General features: G+C 36.1%; 4 protein-coding genes across 7 annotated transcripts; 2 read left to right on the top strand and 2 right to left on the bottom strand.

The window, feature by feature from the left end:
- Positions 1-91: 91 nt before the first annotated feature.
- Positions 92-2537, bottom strand: LOC147275880 (WAT1-related protein At4g08300-like). Its single transcript, XM_086252860.1, has 7 exons — positions 2319-2537; positions 2089-2151; positions 1492-1608; positions 1173-1401; positions 826-984; positions 592-743; positions 92-470 (listed from the first exon to the last, which is right to left on the bottom strand). The coding sequence occupies exons 1-7, from the start codon at positions 2510-2512 to the stop codon at positions 269-271; spliced, it is 1116 nt and encodes a 371-aa protein (XP_086108986.1). The 5' UTR covers positions 2513-2537; the 3' UTR covers positions 92-268.
- A 2651-nt stretch (positions 2538-5188) lies between these two features.
- On the top strand, positions 5189-6657 carry LOC147275879 (hyoscyamine 6-beta-hydroxylase-like). Its single transcript, XM_086254021.1, has 4 exons — positions 5189-5389; positions 5584-5831; positions 5933-6251; positions 6409-6657. Exons 1-4 carry the CDS (start codon positions 5189-5191, stop codon positions 6655-6657), a joined length of 1017 nt encoding a protein of 338 aa, XP_086110147.1.
- A 5396-nt stretch (positions 6658-12053) lies between these two features.
- CPUorf7 (transcription factor bHLH155-like protein) lies at positions 12054-18036 on the top strand. 4 transcript variants are annotated; one of them, XM_086252855.1, is made up of 12 exons: positions 12054-12427; positions 12523-13038; positions 13465-13635; positions 13897-13981; positions 14144-14185; positions 14730-14789; positions 14888-15022; positions 15174-16370; positions 16466-16567; positions 16953-17093; positions 17289-17414; positions 17668-18036. In XM_086252855.1, exons 2-12 carry the CDS (start codon positions 12941-12943, stop codon positions 17755-17757), a joined length of 2247 nt encoding a protein of 748 aa, XP_086108981.1. In that variant the 5' UTR covers positions 12054-12427; positions 12523-12940; the 3' UTR covers positions 17758-18036. The 4 variants fall into 4 exon arrangements, 3 of the variants coding, with proteins under 3 accessions (XP_086108981.1, XP_086108980.1, XP_086108982.1); XM_086252854.1 differs by having other exon boundaries at positions 12054-13038; XM_086252856.1 differs by having other exon boundaries at positions 12055-13038; positions 14903-15022.
- A 363-nt stretch (positions 18037-18399) lies between these two features.
- LOC147275877 (1-aminocyclopropane-1-carboxylate oxidase homolog 1-like) lies at positions 18400-19984 on the bottom strand. Its single transcript, XM_086252862.1, has 3 exons — positions 19467-19984; positions 18949-19273; positions 18400-18654 (listed from the first exon to the last, which is right to left on the bottom strand). The coding sequence occupies exons 1-3, from the start codon at positions 19982-19984 to the stop codon at positions 18400-18402; spliced, it is 1098 nt and encodes a 365-aa protein (XP_086108988.1).
- Between the last annotated feature and the right edge of the window lie 1521 nt (positions 19985-21505).

The raw sequence follows: 21505 nt of genomic DNA, 5'->3' as shown, positions 1-21505 counted from the left end.
TTTCAAGCTGGTTGAATGTCCAAGTTTTCGATAGTCATGGCTAATAGGCTTCTGTTATTAGCCACATTTGTATGTTTTATGACTCTTCCTGTGAACTTCAAAGCAAAATATGTTACATTATGGATCTTACTCATCACATTATTATACCAGCTTTCAGTACTTTGCTAAAGCCATCAGATATAAATCTATACTAAAACAGGAACTTGGCTGACTTGCTAAATGCTTTGTTTTCCTCTTACATTATGCTGAATCGTAGGATGCATATTCTTCAACCATCAATTGCACCTTCTTTCTCAAGGTCCATTTGGAGAACCTGTCTTTCTGCTGAAGATTCCATTTGTATCTTGGGTTTGTCCTGCTCGATACTAGTCATTATGGCTTGCTCTTTAGACTTTATATGATTTTGATCTGTATCTTTTCCCCATAAAACCAAGTACAGACCGATGATGATTATGACTGCTCCCAGTATTCTGAGTGAGCCAAATATCAACTTAGACATCAGCTTAACCAGAGTGTGTGTAGGGTGGGGGGGTGTTTGTGTGTGTACATGTTGCTTGCAAGTTTCAAGTCTGACATAAACAGTGATTCTACCTGCCAATGTGCAGTCTTTCGCCAAGAATGAAGTATGCTACAACTGCCACAAATAATGCTGGAATGGGAGTGAACATGGTCACAAAAACTGGACCTTTTTGTTTTGTGCACCACAGTTGAATGAAGATTGTTATACCTGAGCATACAATTCCCTGTTGTTTATCATCATAAAATTTAATATTAATAGCTATAATTAGTAAATTAGAATTCTACTAATATCGTAATTTTACTTACTGCATATATGATGGACCAGAAGTCATTGTTGTATGTAATGCTCCATGTTGCCTGCTTGTGTTCTATGATTACTGTGAAAGCAGCCGATTGTACTGCCCCAATACAATTTATCCATGTGGTTAGTGACAGTTGTGCAGGATATTTCTTCAATGTGATTACCTACAGGTAGCACAATATTTACTGTAATTGAAACTCTCTTTTATTATACGCATAGTTTGTTGTGTCTGCACCTATTGTTATTGCTTCTACAGTCACCGCAACTCTTTAGCCTCGGTCTCTTACAATGTTATTGAGGGATATGTTGATCAAAAAACCAGTAAATCCAATGAGATTATCATGGTAAATACCTGCATTATGTACCATGTGGACCATGATATACAACTTGCAATGACAAGTATTGTCCCTTTTGTCCAGTTTTTGTGAACATAATTATTTCTGCTGTGTATTGATGCTCCAGGCGAGCTTTGCATAGCAGGTCCTTTGTACAAAGTCATGGTCATGACCCCAGCCAAAGATATTAAGGTTCCAGAGATTTTAGCTATTCCACGGGCATTCCTAACATCTAGAGCCTCCAACCTACAAGAAATGCGGATTGAAAAGTGTTTGACAAAACAAGAGAAAGATGTATACTTATTTCCAGGTGTTCATGAACTTTTAAGGCCTCACCTGAGTATGACTGCCATTAGAAAAGTCAGGGATGGAATGGTGTTGGCTATTGATGTGACAAAGGTTGAAGATGTGTATCTCAAGCTTGAAAAATACATGTTAAGGGTCAAGCCAACCCTGTTTTTCATCAAGAGGAGAAAGTTAGTATTTTCTTGCTTCAGATAATCTCAAAGCCTAATCTCAGCTTCATGTTAATCTGAAGAAAAATATTGAGTTATTTACACTTACACCCCTAAAGTTTATCATATTTTCACATACACCCCCTAGGGTATTAAAAATTACACACACCCCCTGAAGTTTTAAAATTGTTGCATATAACCCCTTGCAAGAGAAAACAATAAATAAACGACGAAAATTTATTTGTATTGAGGTTGAACCTTACACCTTGAGTAATCTTATTAGGTCATTTCACCCCCTTAGCATGCCTTTTTGCATACTTTCTTATCATTTTTCGTCTCACTGTAAAGAGGTTATATGCAATAGTTTTGAAACCTCAGGGGATGTATATGTAATTTTTGAAACCTCAGGGGTGTATGTGAAAAGATGATAAACTTCAGGGGGTGTAAGTATAAATAACTCAAAAAATATTTACCCTACCCTAGCAAAGAAAGTAAAAATATCTCCAGAAACAATGCTAGTGTTAACTTTGGCCTTGCTTTTCTGCATAGAAATAAAAAATAAAAGTCAAACAGTAATCCTCAAAACAATGAGACTTGCTAATGGAATGAAATATTTTTTTTATTTTTTATTTTTTTAAAAAAGTGTTCTAGTTGTTTAGTTCATGATAGCAGGCTAAAAATAAATGCATGTAGGCCTTTGACCTTTACCTTTCGAGAAAATAGGCAAATGGAAACATCACTAAGCCACCTACGACATGTCGATAGGTTACAAAGACATGAGGATTCATCCCATGATTGAAGGATGCATCTGTAAGGAAGTAGAGAAATGTATAACCGATCTGTGCCAAAACCATGAGAAGGTGTGGCTTGAATCTCCTGTATGGACATACTACAAGTGCCATAGCTCGTTAGTCTGCAACATATCTTCTCTGCTACCCTCTTCTTGTTTATAATCAAAGGAATGATGCACTAAATGCATAATTATGAATGTGGGAGAAGGGATTCTGTTTTGATAATACCTGCATGTTGAGAGTATCATGTTCTTAATAAATTCCTACTTGGACAACGATATTTTTGCAATTAAAATGGCAAAGTACAAATATGGTTATGTTCCTTTTACTGCATTAGTTTGGATGCACTTGCTATATTCCTGAAACTAGAGCAATGGCCAATATTTCTTCAACTATCTCTTTTGTAGATGCTTAGTTAAAAATGAACTTCGTGAATTTGTATTATATGCTAACATGATTGAATATGATTTGCACTTGCATGAACTGAATATCAGAATTTCATGCATTGAGGGTTACATCTTGAGTGATTTTGACCATCTTGCTTATAAGATTGGAGGAAGAGGAGTAGAGCCTGCAAAAATGAGACATAACAAGGTCTGCAGAGAGAAACATTAGCAAGCCTTTTCACCATCATGTGAATTTATCAAATCTTATATTTATTAGTGATTAAAAATTGTGTCAATAATATTTGCCTTAAAAGAACTGTTATAGTCCTTCAGTGTTTAAGTGCTTGCTTGACCTATTACGATTGTCTTGTACAGTACTTCTTTTAATGATTTAGGGACACATTATAAAACATGGGGTTCTGTGGAGAATCAGAATTATTCTTCCTGTTGGTTGTTCTCTCTTTTCTCTCAAATCTTCTGGCGCAAAAAACTGGACTGATTCTCTCTTGCTGTTGTAAAATTCTTGTGAATACTTCTGCCGAATACTCTTTTTTTGGGTTGGGGAAAAAAAATCCAAATTTTGCAATTTAGGTGCATATATTATTCTGTCTCCTTGTAAAGATTGAACTTCACCAAGAACTTCCAACGGAAAACAAAGAAAAGAAAGGGGAAAAAAGGAAAAGAACAACAAAATTTAACAAGGACCAACCAACTAGGGAATAACTTTGTAGCTTTTTTTGTTGGCATCTAAACAATTTTGCCTACAGAAATGGACGTTTACATCACCAAGTTCTTGAAGTTATCATCCCCTTTTGTCTCTAACTAGTCTCAACCCTTCTGATAAGCAGAAATTACCATTTGGCCCTCCTGAAAGACAATCATCCAAGATTAAGGCCCTATGGGAATTTAACTAAAATTCTTGATGGTCATATTATTTGTATGATGATTCTGCAACTTCTAGTCAGAATCAACATTCTGCCTTATAAGGGCACCCTATTCTTGTAAGCTGGTTTTCAAGGATAAGTTCTACCAAGGGTTTAACTGTGTGATGGGTACCGCTCCATTTTTTATTGGAGGCCGGCATTGTGTATGTGGTTAGTATGTATGGTAAAGTAGCCTGCTAATATAAATCACTAATGTAATTGGATGTTTACAATTATATATGAAGAAACCGATGGAGCTTTGGGAATTTTCTTCCAGCATGTATAATAAAAAGATGCCCAAGATACTAACACAAAGAGCATAACATTTGGAGGCTTGGGAAAGAGGGAGGCAATTATGAGGCAAAGAGACTTGCTGGAATTTAGAACACCCCAACACCCATCATCAACATTGGGTGCAAACAACTGGGGTGGTGCTTCTCCCTTGTTAGCAAGAAACATACCAAAAGAGTCACTTGAACAGAAGTATCTGAGGCTCAACACCATTCGAACTCATGACGAGATCTTTCCAGCTGAGGATGAAGATGATGATGACTCCAATTACTTGCCTAACAAGTCTGCTGCATCAAAACAAGAATGTCCCCCAACGCCGAGCCGAGGAAGAAGAGGATTTCTGTTGAAGCTTTTATTTGCACCAAAGAAGAAGGCAGCATTGGGTTCAAATTCAAAGAAGTCATGGTTCCCAAGATGGGATCCTCAAAATAGGTGGCCTCAAGGTTGGGTTTGATTTCATCTCATGCATGGCAGAGGTTGGAAGAAAAAATTTGGGAGTGGAAACAAAGCATGCTTGTCTGATGTTCAACAGAAAAACTGGGGTAAAAACAAGCATGCCTATCTTTTGATTGGAAACTGCAAACTTTTACTTTAAATTCTTGGTTGAGAGATTTTTGTAGTTACTAAGACAGGCTGATGAATGGATTTGATTTGAATTAAAGCTAAATTTTGGTGCAAGGGTGCATAGCTCAGACCTTGTAATTAAACTTTCTTTTCTTTTTTGGGTTGGGCCAGGCTATAGGCAGGCCCAGCCAAGTCATAGCTCCTTACATTATCAAAATATTCATAAACTCATGACCAAAAATATCTAAATATTCTTAAACTAAATTACTTACAAATCCAGCCAAATCAAATGTTGATTCCCTAGAAGATCAGCTTTGTTCTTATCTGGGCCTAGTTGAGTTGTTTTGTTTTTATGCACCTATAATAACCAAATGAAAAACTTGGGAATGGATTAAATATTACACATCTGAGCTTATACTACAACATTTTCTGTTCACCCCCTAATTTCGTAACAATAACTTGTCTGCTTCTGTATGCCATAATCAACCACATTATGAAAGGAATATGCTTAACACTTAATAAATATTTGTTTTCCTTCCCATTAAACAAGTGGAGTAGTACTACTAAACTAGCCCAAAATCCAGAAACTTTTTCACTTACTTAAACTGCACTTATTTGGATAAATGGAGAAGCTCCTCTCAAACAGAAGAGACTTGCAATTTGTACCAGAATCTTACATATTACCCCCTGAAGCTAGACCAGGGAACATTGAAGTTTCTATATGTGAGACCATTCCTGTTATTGATTTTCAAAAACTTGGTACTCACAGGGCAGAGCTGGTTAAGCAAATTACACATGCTGCCCAGGAATTCGGATTCTTCCAGGTTTGAGATGCTTTTCTTTCTTTTTTCTTAATGAGTTTTGGAAGATCTATGATGCACGCACTTTTTAACCTTTGAATATTGACGGGTTGACTCGTTATGTCTTTTTGTATGTCATACAATGTTCTTACCATAGGCCAACTTGTGGGTTTTGTTTGAATACCTATTTCATATCAAATATTTGATTGCAAATGCAGTTGATTAATCATGGGGTTCCAGACAATTTGCTGCATAAGGTCATGAATGTGGGCAAGGAGTTCTTTGAGCTGCCTTCTGAAGACAAAGCAAGCTTGTATTCTGAAGATGCTAAGCAAAGCTGCAGATTGCACACCAGCATAGACTATATGACAGAGAAAACACATTACTGGAGAGACAATTTGAGATACCCTTGTCACCCTTTAGAGGAACACATGCAATTCTGGCCTCAAAAACCAGCTACATATAGGTATGGTGGCCCTCTTGATTTTAACAATACCACCATTCATAATCTGAAAGATTGTTAAAGACCTTTTTTTTTGTGTGTGTGTGTTTCTTCTGCAATTTCAGAGAGGTGTATGGGAGTTATTCAGTAAAGGTGAGGAAGCTGAGTTTGTGTCTTTTGGATCTCATTTGTGAAGGATTAGGACTCCAATCTGGCTTTTTTGGGGGTGAACTCAGCCAAGTACAATTGATAGCTACAAATTATTACCCTCCATGCCCAGACCCTAGCTTGACCTTGGGATTACCTAAACATAGTGACGTTGACCTCGTAACAGTTGTTCTCCAAGAAGAAGTTCATGGGCTTCAGGTTTTGAAAGATGAGCAATGGCTGGCAATTAAGCCTGTCCCTAATGCATTTGTGGTTAACATAGGCCACATGTTACAGGTGCACCCACATATACAAATATATAGATATCCAGATCCTCTTCTTTTACTAATTTTTTTTTTTATTTTCTTTAATGCGGAATTCAGATGTGAGAAAATTCGGTTAGAAATTGATGATAAATATGATCGAAATAATTGTGTTTGATTTGTGAGTACAGATTATCAGCAATGGGAAGCTAAGGAGTGCTGACCACAGAGCTGTGACAAACAAAAAGGTATCACGGATGAGTGTGAGCAGCTTCATCCAACCTTCCATTAACTGCCTTATTGAAACTGCAAAAGCACTGGTCAAGGACTGCAGTCCTCAACTCTACAGACCATTTGTATACAAAGAATTTGTTAGCACCTATATAAAAGATACTCAAGAGCAAGTACCACCACTTGAGCGTTATAAGTTTCAAGCTTAAGCTATGTGCCAACTGCCATGTTAGAAAACTAATAAGAGATGCTTTTAATTAGCACTTCCTTTATTGTTTTGGTTTTGTGTCAATGTCAATGTAATATTTTTATGCTTAATGCATCACAATAGAGACGAGGCATACCAACTAGATTGGCATTAATTCCTTAGTCCTCTTAATTATGTGCATCAGAAGATCCAAGATGGCCCATAATATGAGCTACTACGACAATCACAATGTTATAGTGCATATTATGCTCAATTTTATGCCCGACCCAAGGAGTGTTCAATATTACCCACCACTAATGTCATAGGACACCTAATTTTTTTTTTTTTCATACAATTCACTATATTTTCCTATAGTCAATTTTATTTATTTTGAAATAGATCTAATATACTCTATTAGAAATCCTCACATGAGCACCTTGGTCCAAACCTAAATATTATACGGTGATACATAATGTTCATTTTATATCAAAACGTTCTTATACTGCGATACATGGTGCACATCTTATACATGTATGAAGACGTTCTTATATAGAATAAACATCATATATCGTCGTATAAAAACGTTTTAGTATAAGATAAACATCATATATCACTGTATAGTATCTAAATCGGAATAAAATCCTCACAACCCAGATACTTATGAGAGAAAGACTCATATACTCCATTTTATGAGAAATTATTATATTAGATTGTAGATTTCGAAAGCTTATTTTGTAGTGGTTTAATTTATAAACTTTGAACAACTTAATGAATGACAAATGCCACTAAATCCACCTTATCTTCCAAGTGCACAAGTTGGAATGCTGGATAATCTCGCAAGTCTTTATCTTACCAAAATTACTAGTGGCCCGAAAGCATTTTGTGGTGGGTAGGAGTTACTTTTTTGGTACGTAAACTTATTTTATTGTACACATCGTGTTTGACTTCGCCATACAGCAGTAACGCAGTATCATTTAGAATTGCATGATGCTGATATATATTAATATATATAGTCAATGCCTTTGCTTTGATAATTAATTAGATTTTGAAATATCATTATATTCTCCGAAAGTTACAACTCAACTTTTCCCCCAAGATTATATCTTGGGGTTTGGACTCTATCAGATAATCAGAGTATCAGTCCTAGTCATTTAGCTTATTTATTTAGTTGATTTTCAATGGTTAATGATCATTGAACAGAATAAAACTTTAAGAATTTTTTATGTAAACGCTATTTTGGTTCCAATGGGGATGTTATGCATTGGCAGATTCAGAAGTTTTTCTCCACAAAGGTGTGATGAAAAAAGATGTGCTTACTTGCTCATGCCCTCGGCTTCATTAACACATTTTATCGAGCAACTTGGTTCTCATTTAATATATATATATATATATTGGCTAATATTTGAACATAATAAAGTAATAATACAAAAACATGAATTTTCCAAGAAGATTTGCTAACCTCAATCCAAGAAAATAATCTATGTAAATTTGGCCATTAAAGAATTTGAAATGTAATTAATCCCAGAAAATTTGAAATCATAATCATCATTGGATTCTCTATCACTTGATTTGTTTGGCCCACAATGAGCATGGGAGAGAGAGCTTGGAAAATTGACAAGTCTCCAAGAAAGAAAGAATACAGTTTTCTTATTGTTATATGGCTGCTCTTGCTTTTATTTTTATGGTAAATTAAGCGTAGAATTATATGAAAAATCATGTAAGAGCTGTCCTCTCTCTCCTAATTAACTAAGATAGTTTATTCATGTAATGGCCACTAGTGTCACATAATGTAACATTGGATTCAAATGGACCTTCCATATTCTTCACGCCCGTCGATTTTGACTTGGGGGGAGAGAGATCAAACCCCTACTCATGACAATGGAGACTTGGAGTCACCCTCCTGGATCACATGTTGGTAAAAAGCTAAGCTGCAAGATCAACATAGGATGATTTTGGTTCCCAGCCCTAATCAAGAAAGAAAGGGAAAGCAATGAAAAGGGGGCTTTTGGAATCTTAGATTTGCAAATTCAAAACATTAACAAATGTCACACCATCTTTATATTTTATGGGTAACAAGAGAAATCCCCATGATTCTTTCTAGGTTGTGAACAAAAGTCTACAAGACCTTCAAATCAATTTAGAATACTATAATCATTTGTAAATTATACGTGTTAAGTATATTCATGTATTTTTAGACTCGTAAGGGTAAGACGCTTGAATTTACAATATCTTGTTATATTTTTGCAGTTTTATCACTGAATCGATCACCGGCCACATGTTTATATATATATATTCAACCTTTTAATTCATATAAGATTGAATCCATGCATAACCAAATTTGGTAAACTTAACACGAGATTGACTCATCTCTCTCCTCATATAATTAAACTTAATTTTGATGGCTCTTTAGTTAATAATTTTGTTGCTTATGGTTTTGTTTTTAAGAATCACTATGGGAGCCATTTGGTGCGATGCCTTCAAAATTGGGAAGGCATTCTGTTCTTGTTGCATAATGTCTAGCTCTTCGAGATGGTCTCCTTAAAAGTTTAGGTTATGATTTCCATTGTGTTTATGCCGACTCCAAAGTGGTGATAAACACAATTTGATGAGCTATTTGTGTCCATTGACAGATTACTCATCGTGGAGATACTTCACATTTTTTAGGAACCAACTCTATTTCTTATTGGATTACTCGTCGTGGTTATGGTACCTTTCACCCTTTGGTTTGAAAGATGGGTTCCCTTTTGATTTACAACTTCTTTTCTTAAGAGATATTCAAGGACTTAGACATTCTCGTGGTGTTTCACATTAAATTGTTAATATACGTACTTTATTTAGTGAAATCAATCATCAAATTGGATAATTTAGTGTTACAAAATGTTATTTGTGGAACTAGTATGAATGCTCTCTCATATTCCACACTAATGCTGTATATGTACTCCATAATACACAAGTAAAAAAAAAAAAAAAAAGCACCTAATTAAACTTACCCAATACACCGATCGATCATATTTTCTATGGGAGAACGCCATCATTCTCCTTTGTCTCTTTGTATTCATCATTACTCATTCCTTTCCCTATTTTTTAAACATGGGAAAACGATTTATCATTTGCATCACTAGCTGCGCTTATTGATGCATAAGGCTGCTAGTTGACTTCATTCAATCTTTCAATGAGTAGCAACAAAACAAGCCTTCATAAACATTAATTCCTTTAGGAAATTAATTAATTCACCAGAATCATTAACGGTCCAAGGCATTTCAAATCGTCAACGTTAAAGAAAATTGACAAGGGTCAAAACATGTTTGTGGGACAAAGGTCTAAATGTTACGTTTGGGTTGTCTTTTCCTAAAACGTAAAGTCTTTCTTTTTGAATAGCCTTTGAAAAAAAGTTATTAATCTATTTTCATGGCAAAAAAAAAAAATGTTATAATTCAAGAGTTACAACGAAAATGAGACAGTTAATAGGAAGGGCCCTCTACAATAATTAGAAGAATGAATCATTTATCTTGTTGTCAATTTCTAATCAAATTATTCTTTCCATATGACAATAAATAAAATAATTAACTTTAAAGTATTTATTTTTGTGTGCCATTTAACTTTCAACATAAAAAAAAAAACTTTAAGCGCACAGAAAATGTATTAGATAATAAAATCATGATTAATGGCCCCTAGTATTGCTAGTGAAGTGGGTAAAAATCCCTTTGGGTAACTTCCGACAAATTGAATCTTTTGGATTAAAAGCAATTAAAAGATCATGTGATTTGATTTGGAAAGAAAAAAATAAATTCAATTGTTAATGATTGATTAGGAAAAAAGGAAATATACCGTGTGATCATTTTGTTCCTTTATTTGTTTCAATCTTGTTTTGTTTGTTTGTCTTCATGACTAGTAAATTTGGCTTTACTCCATTATTATTATTATTATTATTAAGGGTTCCTGCAAATTAAATATAAACCAAACAGAAAAAGAAAATAATTATAAATCAATGACAATAATCACCGAAGATCGCACTGTTAAAACACAAATCATGGGATTCGAAAAATGATGTCTAGTTGGTGCAATGCAAGAAAGGCTACTTCATAAATATGTCATGAAAATAAATTAATGAGGAGCCAACACTTGGGCACACCTCCGGTCCTCCATAAATTGAAGCAAATTTTGACTCTCTAGATTTATGGAAGCATTATCATCCTGCTTGAAGGGCACTCGATGAGCATCCAATGGCAATAATTTTCCTTTCCCTTTTATCTTTTTGATAATATTAGTCATCCTAATTTTTACGTAAATGCCATTTGGTGATATTCTATCAAAAAATACAATAATATTATAAATACCAACTATTATTTCAACTATTAGTTATCAATTGATATGACACATGACATAAATGTTTCTTACTTATTGCAAACAAATAAGGTTTAGGAAAAATTTCATCGTACATGACATATATACAATCACTTTTTAACCTTTAAATTTTGATGGATTAACTTTTGCATTTTTAAAGTGATTTCTCACTATCAAATGTGACTGCATGCCATAATTCTACTATACTAATATATCAAAGACAAATTGTAAGTTCATAATAGACTCATATATGAATGTCACATAAATTAGAATCTAAAAAATTGACATAATATTTAGAACCTCTAGTACTACACTTCAAAATAAATGAGATATAAAGGTGCTCAAATAGAAACAAATGAAACTCTTGCAATCTTAAAAATTTGAGATTTGTTTTAGTACATATGGAATTTAAGACTTTGAAGCTATAAGATGGACGGTAAATTGGTAATCTATATATGAAAATGGAACAATGAGAAAATGAGGGGTGTTAGATGTCACAACTTTTGGGCAATAAAATCATTGTAAAAAGAGAAAGGCTTAGGGAGAGACGGATAAGTTCATTTCATTTGGTTGTTGGTTTTAAAAAGGTGGGGATTGTATCCTTGAAAATTGAGGGCAAGATAAGGATCAATTTCCTCACATAGGCATCATGTTGTTTGCCATCAAGGACAGTACATAGAAAGTGTACTCATAGCCCAAAATGGATTAATGGATTTCCATAAATATATATAAACTCAATAATAGACCCACCCATTTACCCAATTCCTCACTAGTCCTTCTCATCCTCATAAGCCTCATAGGCCTCATAGACCTCAAAGCCTCCATTTTTTTCTAATCTTTTCTATCTTTCACACTAAAATCACAGGGTGCTCGAGAGCAAGGTACACTAAAGTGCGCAGAATGCGTAGAGTAATAACACAAAAGGTGATTAGTGGTCAGTGGTCACCAAGGGATGCGCACTGTAGCATCAACCAGCGCACTATATGAAACGATGGTGCACGTTTGGTTAAGAAAAGCTAAAATGAACAGCGTGCGAAGGTAAACTCCTATATTAAACAAGTCTTCTTTTTCACACACCCGGTGAGACTTCGCACCAAAAGCGCCTTCTTTTTCACTCTCTCAAGGAAAAAAAGCCATTGAAGCTTCTCTCTGTGCTTTTTACCTCTCTTGAAAAAAGTAGCGAAAAAGCTGCATTGTGGTTAAGAAATTGCAGCGAATGTAGCTGAAAGCTTTGAATTTTGCTACACAACACTTGCTCTACTTCTCAGCCAAAAGCTTCAAAGCTAAAATCCTCTCTTAACAAGCTTCAGAACCGTTCTATTCTCTTCAATCTGAACCTTTCGCTGTTGAAAGAGCCCTACAATTATCCAATAATTCGAAGAAAATAAACAAAATAAATAAATTCCCATTCTTTTTTGAGAGATCCATGTCGTCGGATATACGCTAAGGTTTAAATCGATCGCGTTCCGTACAAGTTTCAACTGGAAGCCGTTGGAGAGTTTTCATTGTTGTCTAATTTCCTTCAATTTTATTTTATTTATAGATTTTTTGAAGTTCGCGTACAAGTTCATGGCTGAATGCAGGGACTGTAACGAAGCCAACTGTACAGAAACCTCTGGTTCCATATTTCTAGGGTTTGTGGCTGTGAGTTTGTGAAGGTCGTTGAGGAAGTGTGTGTGGTATTAGTAGTTGTTGGTATTGTGGTTGTGTAATCTGTGTGTGTGTGTGAGGGGATGGGCACGGATCGTCTGCCGTTAGCGGCGGTAGGACCGCCAATAAAGCGCCGAGCAGGGTTACGGAGAAAGCAGGCGGGTAGAGGCTCCTACAGAGGAAGTTAGGGCACGAAATTCGTGCCAAAATTAAAATTTTGGGGGGAGGCCGTTGTGGGGTTTTATTTGTTTGGTGCTGTTGTTTAGAGGCTGTTTAGGAAAAGCTTTGGACTTTGGGAGGTGAAGGAGGACATGGGTACTACTGACTTGCACCAGATACTGAGAAGCCTCTGCTTCAATACGGAGTGGAACTACGCCATTTTCTGGAAACTCAAGTATCGAGCTCGAATGTGAGGTTTTATTTGCTTTGTTATTCTTGCTTTTCTATTCTTTCACTTCTAGTTGCTTGTGAGTGTGTTATATAGTTTTTGAGAAAATCTCTTTATTCTTTTTTCTTGATGGTTGAGAATAAGCAAATTTTATTCAAAGCCAAAAACAGGTTATAATATTACAGAAAGTACAGCTGCACACAATATCTAGAAGCAGGAGAATTAGTACCCAAGTCATATAATATTTTCCCAAAAATCTGGTCTGCAGAATAAATTTTAAGAGTTGGAATCCTGCTATTCCTTTCGGCCCGTAAATAACTGATTTAGATGTGTGGTTCCAAGAAAATTTCCATTTGCCTGTAGATTTGTGGTTCCTTTTACTGAATTATACACAATAACATGTCCTCCTTCATAATGTTTTGATATGGGGTATGTTGCATTATGCAGGGTGCTAACTTGGGAGGATGCTTACTATGACAACTGTGAGCAACATGATTCTTCGGAGAATAGGTGCTTCAATAAGACATTGGATAAATTGCACAATAGCCATTATTCACATGATCCTCTTGGGCTAGCCGTGGCAAAAATGTCATATCACATATATACTCTGGGGGAAGGGTAATAACTCTTGTCACTTGCTAGTTACCATTATCCCATTCTTGAAGTTTGGATAAAAGAATTGTAAATTCAAGAACAATTTTCAGTGTTTATGTATTAAGCTTATGCTCACCCTCAGTCTTTCTTGATGCCATCATCCTAATTTTTTTTTGGTCAAAATCATCCTAATTGTCATTATTATTTTCAGTGGCGGTAGCTGATATTATAAAAACAAAAAGAAATGAATAAAAATATCATAAATTGTCATTATTATTTTTCCAGGATTGTTGGACAAGTGGCGGTTACTGGGACGCATCAGTGGATTTTTGCTGATAATCTTGTTAAGAATAACTGTTCACCGTTTGAGGTAAATGGTTTCTTGTTATGTAGCAATAGTACTGATTAATGGATTTTTACTCTGAAAGTGTGAGATATTTATACTTATAAACAGTTGCTGCTCTGCAGTACTAGTATATACTTGGTTTTCCATTCATTCTTATCAAGCTTTTATGTTTTGGGTGTTTTTCAGTACTGTGATGGGTGGCAAAGTCAATTTTCAGCCGGCATTAGGGTATGCCTGCTCTCTCTCTCTCTCTCTCTCTCTCTCTCTCTCAGGTTTAATTTTCTTAAAGTTGTGATAACTGATGAAATACTAAAATGCCGAGACAGATAAATTGGTAGCAAATTAAGAATGGATGGGGGTATTGTTTTTGTGATGCACTTATTAATTACTGCTGTTTCTTCCAGGCATGTTCAGAATATGAGAAAAGATGAATAACTATGAGATTGCCTGCAATATTGTTTTATTAGTCTATTAATTTTGGCACCTTTTTGCTCATAGAATTATTTTTCTCTGTTCATGGACCTGAATGAAAATGGCCATAAATTATCATTTCTTGTAAGTTCTCTTTGTAAGAAATAGGTTAAAATTGTCTTCCTGTATGGGGATGGTAGATTGATGGCTGGTTAGATGGTGAATGCAAACTCTTTTGGGTTTTTGAACACTTTCACTAACAACAATTTTTCTTATATAAACATTTGTTTTGTTATGATTGTGATTTCTACTGGATGTTCTGGATGTCATATTAAATATAATTTTTTGTCATTTCCTGTAGACCATTGTAGTTGTAGCTGTTGTTCCGCATGGAGTTGTACAGCTTGGTTCTTTAAATAAAGTAAGTTCTTTCTTTTTGGTGAATAATGAATGCTTAAAGTCATGCATGAGTTGGTGTTTGTGTGGTTTCCTATGTGCTTACAGAATGAACATCTATAGTTTTGTATGATGCAGGTCATTGAAAATGTGAAGCTGGTATCTCATATCAGAGATGTTTTTAGGGCTCTTCAAGATTCCCCAGTAGGGCATATCCCTAATCAAATGCAGTCTAGCATAAACAGTTCAGTATGCTTGGTAACTCTCTCTCTCTCTCTCTCTCTCTCTCTCTCTCTCTCTCTCTCTCTCCTCCTTCCCCCCCCCCCCCCCGGTCCCCCATTTTATGATTTTTCTTCTTGTGACACAGATAAATTATGACATTGACACTTGAGTATCTTATTTTTCTCAGACAAATATATCTCCAAAAAGTTTGGCTTCAGGGGTTATTCCTGATTGCCTGTGTAATTTAAATAAAGCCACAAACAGAGAAAGCTCAGATGTTTGGTTGGCCCATTCCCCACATCTTGAGAAAGACAGTGATAGCTCTTGCATATTTCCACTGCTTGGCAATAATCTGAAGAAGGCAGTTGAACTGGCCAATAAGCATGGTGGACTTGAGTCATCCAACTTAGGATGTGTTGAGATTGCCAAACTACATCAGCCAAAATCAAGTACCTTCAATTTAGAGCATCACAAACCAATAGGTGTGGAATTGGTTGATAGCAGGAAGTGTAAGGGGGAGAGTAGTGGCTGCAAAGATACTGGGATGGCTTCAAGGAACAATTTCAATCCATTATCATATGATTCTGTTAAAGAAAATGTTAATTCATGTGATTTTGCAGAATTATCTTCAACGTTTCTCGACTCTGCTGCACTTGATAGGGCTAATTTGGATAATTTAGATCCTTACCAAAATGAGGTGTTGCACGTAAGTGAACCCTCAAATGTTAAGTTTCAGAACGACCTGGAAAACTTGGAGTTCCAAACCGAATCAGGTCACATGGACACATCTAGTACATCTATGACGTTCCCTGCTGGCTGTGAGCTGCATGAAGCACTTGGACCAGTTTTTCTGAATAAGAGTAACTATTTTGATTGGGTAGCAGAGAAGAATAGAGATGGAATTACACTTGAGATGCCTGAGGGGATGAACACTAGCAAGTTGACATCTGATTCTTGCCAAGAGCATCTTCTCGAAGCGGTAGTGGCTAATGTTTGCCACAGTGGCAGTCATGTTAAAAGTGAAAAATCATTCTGTAAATCAATGCAGTCTCTGTTGACGACTGAAAAATATCCAGAGCCTTCTAGCCACAACACACATACGATTGATTCAGAAAATTATTCAATTGATCAGCCCTCTCTTATAGGAGAGGACACACAGCAATGCTTGAGCTCATCAGGGGTATGTGGGGTGATATCTCCAAAATGGTTTTCATCACCTTGTCCTAGTGCTTGTAGTGAGCAGCTGGAGAGGTCTTCTGGACCAGCTAAAAACAACAAAAAGAGGGCTAGACCTGGTGAGAACTCTAGACCTAGGCCAAGGGACAGACAATTGATCCAAGATCGTATCAAGGAACTACGAGAGCTAATACCTAGTGGAGCAAAGGTGGTTTTCCAAACTCTGTTGTCTGGGTTCTGGATTTGTAAAAGTTGTAGGCCTTATTCATGCTATATGTACTAATAGTTTCATGGTAACTGCAGTGCAGTATTGATTCACTGCTGGAGCGCGCAATCAAGCACATGCTCTTTCTACAAAGCATCACTAAGCATGCAGACAAACTTAATAAGTGCGCTGATGCAAAGGTAAATGTTTTGGTCAAGTATATTATGGCCTCGGATCTGTTGACAACTTTCAATCTTCATTTTTGAAGTGATCTTTTTATAGTTACCTTTCTTTTGTTATTACTTCTGTTTGAATCATGACTATGCTCTTCTGAAGCATCCACCTTGCAAAAGCATCTGCATAGGTTTAATATATATGATGACTTGTATTTATAAAAGGTCACTGTTTTTGTAGCAGACAGTGACTAATAACACTCTTTTTCTGCCTCTGGTATGGAAATGCTTTCCAGATTTCAAGTAGGTGTTGACTACTTGGGCTCACAATTGCAAACCACTTATTAGCAAGAACATGCATGTTTATCGACTTAACATGTTATTCTAATTAATCATAATGCTAATTTCACAGTTGTGTCACAAGGAAACAAGCATGCTAGGATCCTCTAATTACGAACGGGGATCAAGCTGGGCAGTGGAGGTGGGAGGCAATCTGAAAGTTTGTTCAATCATAGTAGAGAATCTTAACAAGAATGGGCAGATGGTTGTAGAGGTATGAAATGATCAGATGTGTAGACTTCGTGATTGATTTCATTTGTAGTTGAATGAAATGTAATAGAATCAGAAAGAAGGGATAATACTTCTAAATAATAATGTTTCTTTTCTTTAATTATAAAATGCAATATTATGCATGATTGTGTCTATTGGTTCTCAGTGTTACAAGTAGTTTTACTGATGATCTATGCAGATGATGTGTGAAGAATGCAGTCATTTCCTTGAGATAGCAGAAGCTATCAGGAGCTTGGGTCTGACAATCTTAAAAGGTGTAACAGAAGCCCGTGGTGACAAGACATGGATATGTTTTGTGGTTGAGGTAAGATTCATGACACACTAACGAAACAATCCATGCCAATGAACTACTGAACCTCAAGATGTCATGACCATATGAAAAAGATGCTTAGAACATAATGACATTTATAAAGGACTGGTTTATCTACTTATCTGTAAAAACAGCATTTACTGAGTAGAATCTAAAAGCTTGCTTATTTCCACCACACCAGAATGTTATCTAGTATGCTTGCATTTGGTGTTCATGAACTCAAATTGAACTCTGAATTATTCTGCAGGGGCAGAACAACAGAAGCATACACAGAATGGATATCTTGTGGTCCCTTGTTCAGATATTGCAGCCCAAGAACCCTATGCAGCAGTTGTAGCTTGTTTGGACTTTGGCCCTTGGATTTCTGTGTCTGTAGGTACTTTTGTAAATGATTGTGTCATTTGTGATCTGTGATTGGAATTTATGGTTTTTGTTTTTGTGGTTGAACATCCCCTTAATTAAACGAAAGGAGAGAAAAGCCCATAGGAAGTATAAATCACGAAATCATCATTTACGTGGAGCAATTTTTCCCCCTTTTGTAGAATGTGAAGGTCATTTGTTTTTTCCCTCTGTTTTGTTTGGGAGGATGATACTTGGAATAATGTTATTTCGAGCAGTATCTTATGCATGTCTATTTCCAGTTTATAAAAAATAGAATATCTTAATACGTAATTGTTTTACAATGTTTGAACTTATAAATCCATTGGTGGAGAGATCTTGGATTATATTTCTAATAAAGTGGGTAATAAAATCTCAATTTAAAGGGTATGTATTTTGTTCCTTTCAATTGTCATAAAAATAAACACTAAAATACTATTAAGATTATTGCCTTTAGTACAGAGTGATTTACTAGGGCATATGGGTTCATCATAATTTAAGGTTTAATTATACTTCTGGTACTTATAGTTTATGTCAAATTCCACTTAGTCCTTATAATTATAGAGATTATAGTGGAATTAGATGTAAACCATACTTAAAATTAGGCTAATTTAAAATGAGGAAGGGCGGAGTTACCATCTAATCCCTTTGATCTGTAATAGGAAAGATATTCTCCGACATGAGTTTCCCTGTATATAGGTTGTTGGTTGTCGGACAGAACCTCCTTAATTGGCCCATATGGTTTAAATCTGCGTGAGGCACTTGGATAGAAAAAACATGCAGCTGATATCCTGGGTCCCACCCTTCTAGCCAGGACTCTGTGCTCCACACTTTTGAACTTGTCATTGGTGATAAGCTGCACATTATCAACATGATGCAATTAAACACAAAGTGATAAACTCTCATGCGACAAGGTTTGACCCTTTTATAGAAATTTTAATGTAACAGTTGTATATATTTATTGCATTTATCTCTTTTATTATTTGGTATACAATAAAACGATTTGTATATATTTATTATATCTATCTCTTTTATTATTTAGTATACAATGAAAAAACCAATAGATAAAGTGTATACGCATGTGATAGGTGCTTCAGTTTCAAGAGCAATACTTCCACTCTTGTTTAGGAATTAGGATCATGAACATAACCTGCAAAAGGTCACCAATATTGGCGACCAGTGCTCCATGAGTTGGGGGAACCTCAACCCAGTGACCTTGATGGAGGACTTCCAGGCCACCTATAGTACTGTCTTGCAAGAGAATAGTTAAAGCAGATGGATCTGAATGCTTGGTTGTGCCCATGGTCAGCTCTGGTTCTGGACATGTTGGGTAGTAGTGGCACACCAGATTTTCAGTCTTCATGCACTCTATGCCTGCCAGGTAGTCACTGCTAAGCCCCAAGGCCTCTGATAACAAACCTGATAGCACCTCTCTCAGGTTGATCAAGTGCTTCATGTATTCCAGCACTGCCTGCCTGTGAATCAAACCAAACCCATGTTATGATTGTATGCTTGTAGAGAGAAACTTGACATGGTTATGTTGTCGACTGTCAATCTAAACTATTGATTAAGTCGAAGGTGAGATTGGATCTATATTTACAGTTTGATAATATAACATATAACATATATCAGATACTGAACAAAATAGCCTTGTTTAAGGTGAAGTACCTGCAAACCAAGGGAAAGGCCTCAGGGTCAATTGGACCATCCTGGAAATCAAATGCAATTGAATCCCTCCAATTTGCAGTTTTTGACACCAACAGATCTCCATTGCAGTAATACCTCACTCTTGGCTTAGACTCACGGGAATACCAGTCCATCTTCATCTCCTTTGGTAGCTCATGAAACTCTCGAATTGCTTTCAACAGATTGTCTATAACCCTCTCTGGAACTCCATGATTAACCATTTGAAAGAAACCCCATGTCTCTGAAGCCTCACAAATTTCCTTGACAATCTGAACCCGCCGGCAACGGTCAACCCCTTCAAGATTTATAATTGGCACCTGAAAGTGTATGTTGTTATTGGTTGTGCTTGAATTTGAGAGGCTCTCTGCAGCATGTGGGTGTATGAGGAACCTTGGGACCTTTGTCACACCTGAGTCAACAAGCCCTTTAACTCCTGCTTTTGTTTCATCAAACTCCTTCACTTCCTTGGCTCTGTCATAATAATCTGACCCATCTTCCATTTTAGCAGTTTGAGTGTTCAATTGGTGAAAACACTGAAAAGGTTTTGTGTCTTATTCTTATCTCAGATTAATTAACAAAGTAGGGGAGGAGGAGGCCCAGGACAGCAGCACAATTATGATGCTTGTGTTCACTGAAAGAGCAGAGATGCCTACGATTTTAAAAATGTGGGAAGAAAGTTTGAGGTTAAGCAAAGGCCAAGAAAGTGATATCCTCGGTTTTGACCTTTTCGATGCTATCATAATCTTTTAGATGTTTACAAGGCAATAGTGTTAGGTTGAATAGAAAATGTCTTTTCCTGTGATTGGTTTGGCCATTATATATCACCGCTTGACTGAAAAGGAAATTCTTGGGTTAGTACGTTTGGTTTTTCTAGATCACCACTTCCCAAAATAAGAAAATAATTCAGCACTTTGTAGATTTTCATGATTAGATCGATGAGGTGGCAGTCTGGAACAAGCCAGATCATAAGATGGCATGTATTCCGGGTTAAAGTTTGAAGTGCAATTTGATTCTTTTATCTTCTTGCTAGTAGAGTATAGTTTGAGATATTATATATGCAGTTTCTTTTCTTTATAACTTGGCATCATATTCAATGTTTTACTATAGTTTTTTTTATTAGGAGACTGTGTTGAAGGACCCTATGACGGCCAAGTCAGTAGTAACATGTTGGTAAGTACAAGGAAGATGGGAAAGTAAGACCAGTTTTAGAAGTGAATGAGTATGTGAAAATATAGGAGTTAGCTTTTACAATGAAATCACCAAATCCCTAATTTGGGAGGGTTAGGTGACTTAAACTCTGGGGACTCCTGCCTTAACAGGAAATGCCTCTGAGCATGCAATATCTCTGAATGAATGAGACTTGACATCTATGGGTAGAGTGGGTCTGGGGGAGTGGCTAAAGTATACTCTGGACCACATGGTATGGTAAATATGTCCATTGCAAGTTTTTAATGCAGGCCTGCTACATATGAGAAACAAAGCAATTGGTGATGGTTCAAAAGATTGTATCCCATGTGTAAATTCTTTTTCCTCTTTGTCATAATTGTAGAAATCATATAAAATAGGAGTGGCAATCATCTGTTGCAGAAGCTGCAGACCAAGGATAAAGATATCAGCATCTGATACAATACACATTCAATGTGCCATATGCAAAATATCTGAATTAAAATCTGTAGGGTAGCATGAAAACAAACCAGAAGATAGGCTCCAAGAGAACTACCAAAGATAAAGTGAATTTCTCCAATGCCCTGGAGTGCTATAACAAAAATCAAAATCAAATTGACAACATACCAGACATGACCCTTATAGCTAATACTATCAAAAATTTGTTTGACTGCATGACCTTTGTTCTGATCCTTTATGTATATTTTGACATAAATGTATACTGGATGGATCCCCTTTGAATAATACGAAAAAATCTTAGAAAGAGGCCTTTCTAGTTTCTACATCTAATGTGGAAACCCCAACTAATGTGCTGGTCATGTGGAAACCCAACTAATGTGTCACCTCCAAAGATGTCT

Source organism: Dryas octopetala, chromosome 8 (genome assembly GCF_963921425.1).
Source record: "Dryas octopetala chromosome 8, drDryOcto1.1, whole genome shotgun sequence".
Classification (NCBI taxonomy): Eukaryota; Viridiplantae; Streptophyta; class Magnoliopsida; order Rosales; family Rosaceae; genus Dryas; species Dryas octopetala.
The sequence above is the reverse complement of the archived record's forward strand: the minus strand, read 5'-3'. Positions and strand labels throughout refer to the sequence as shown.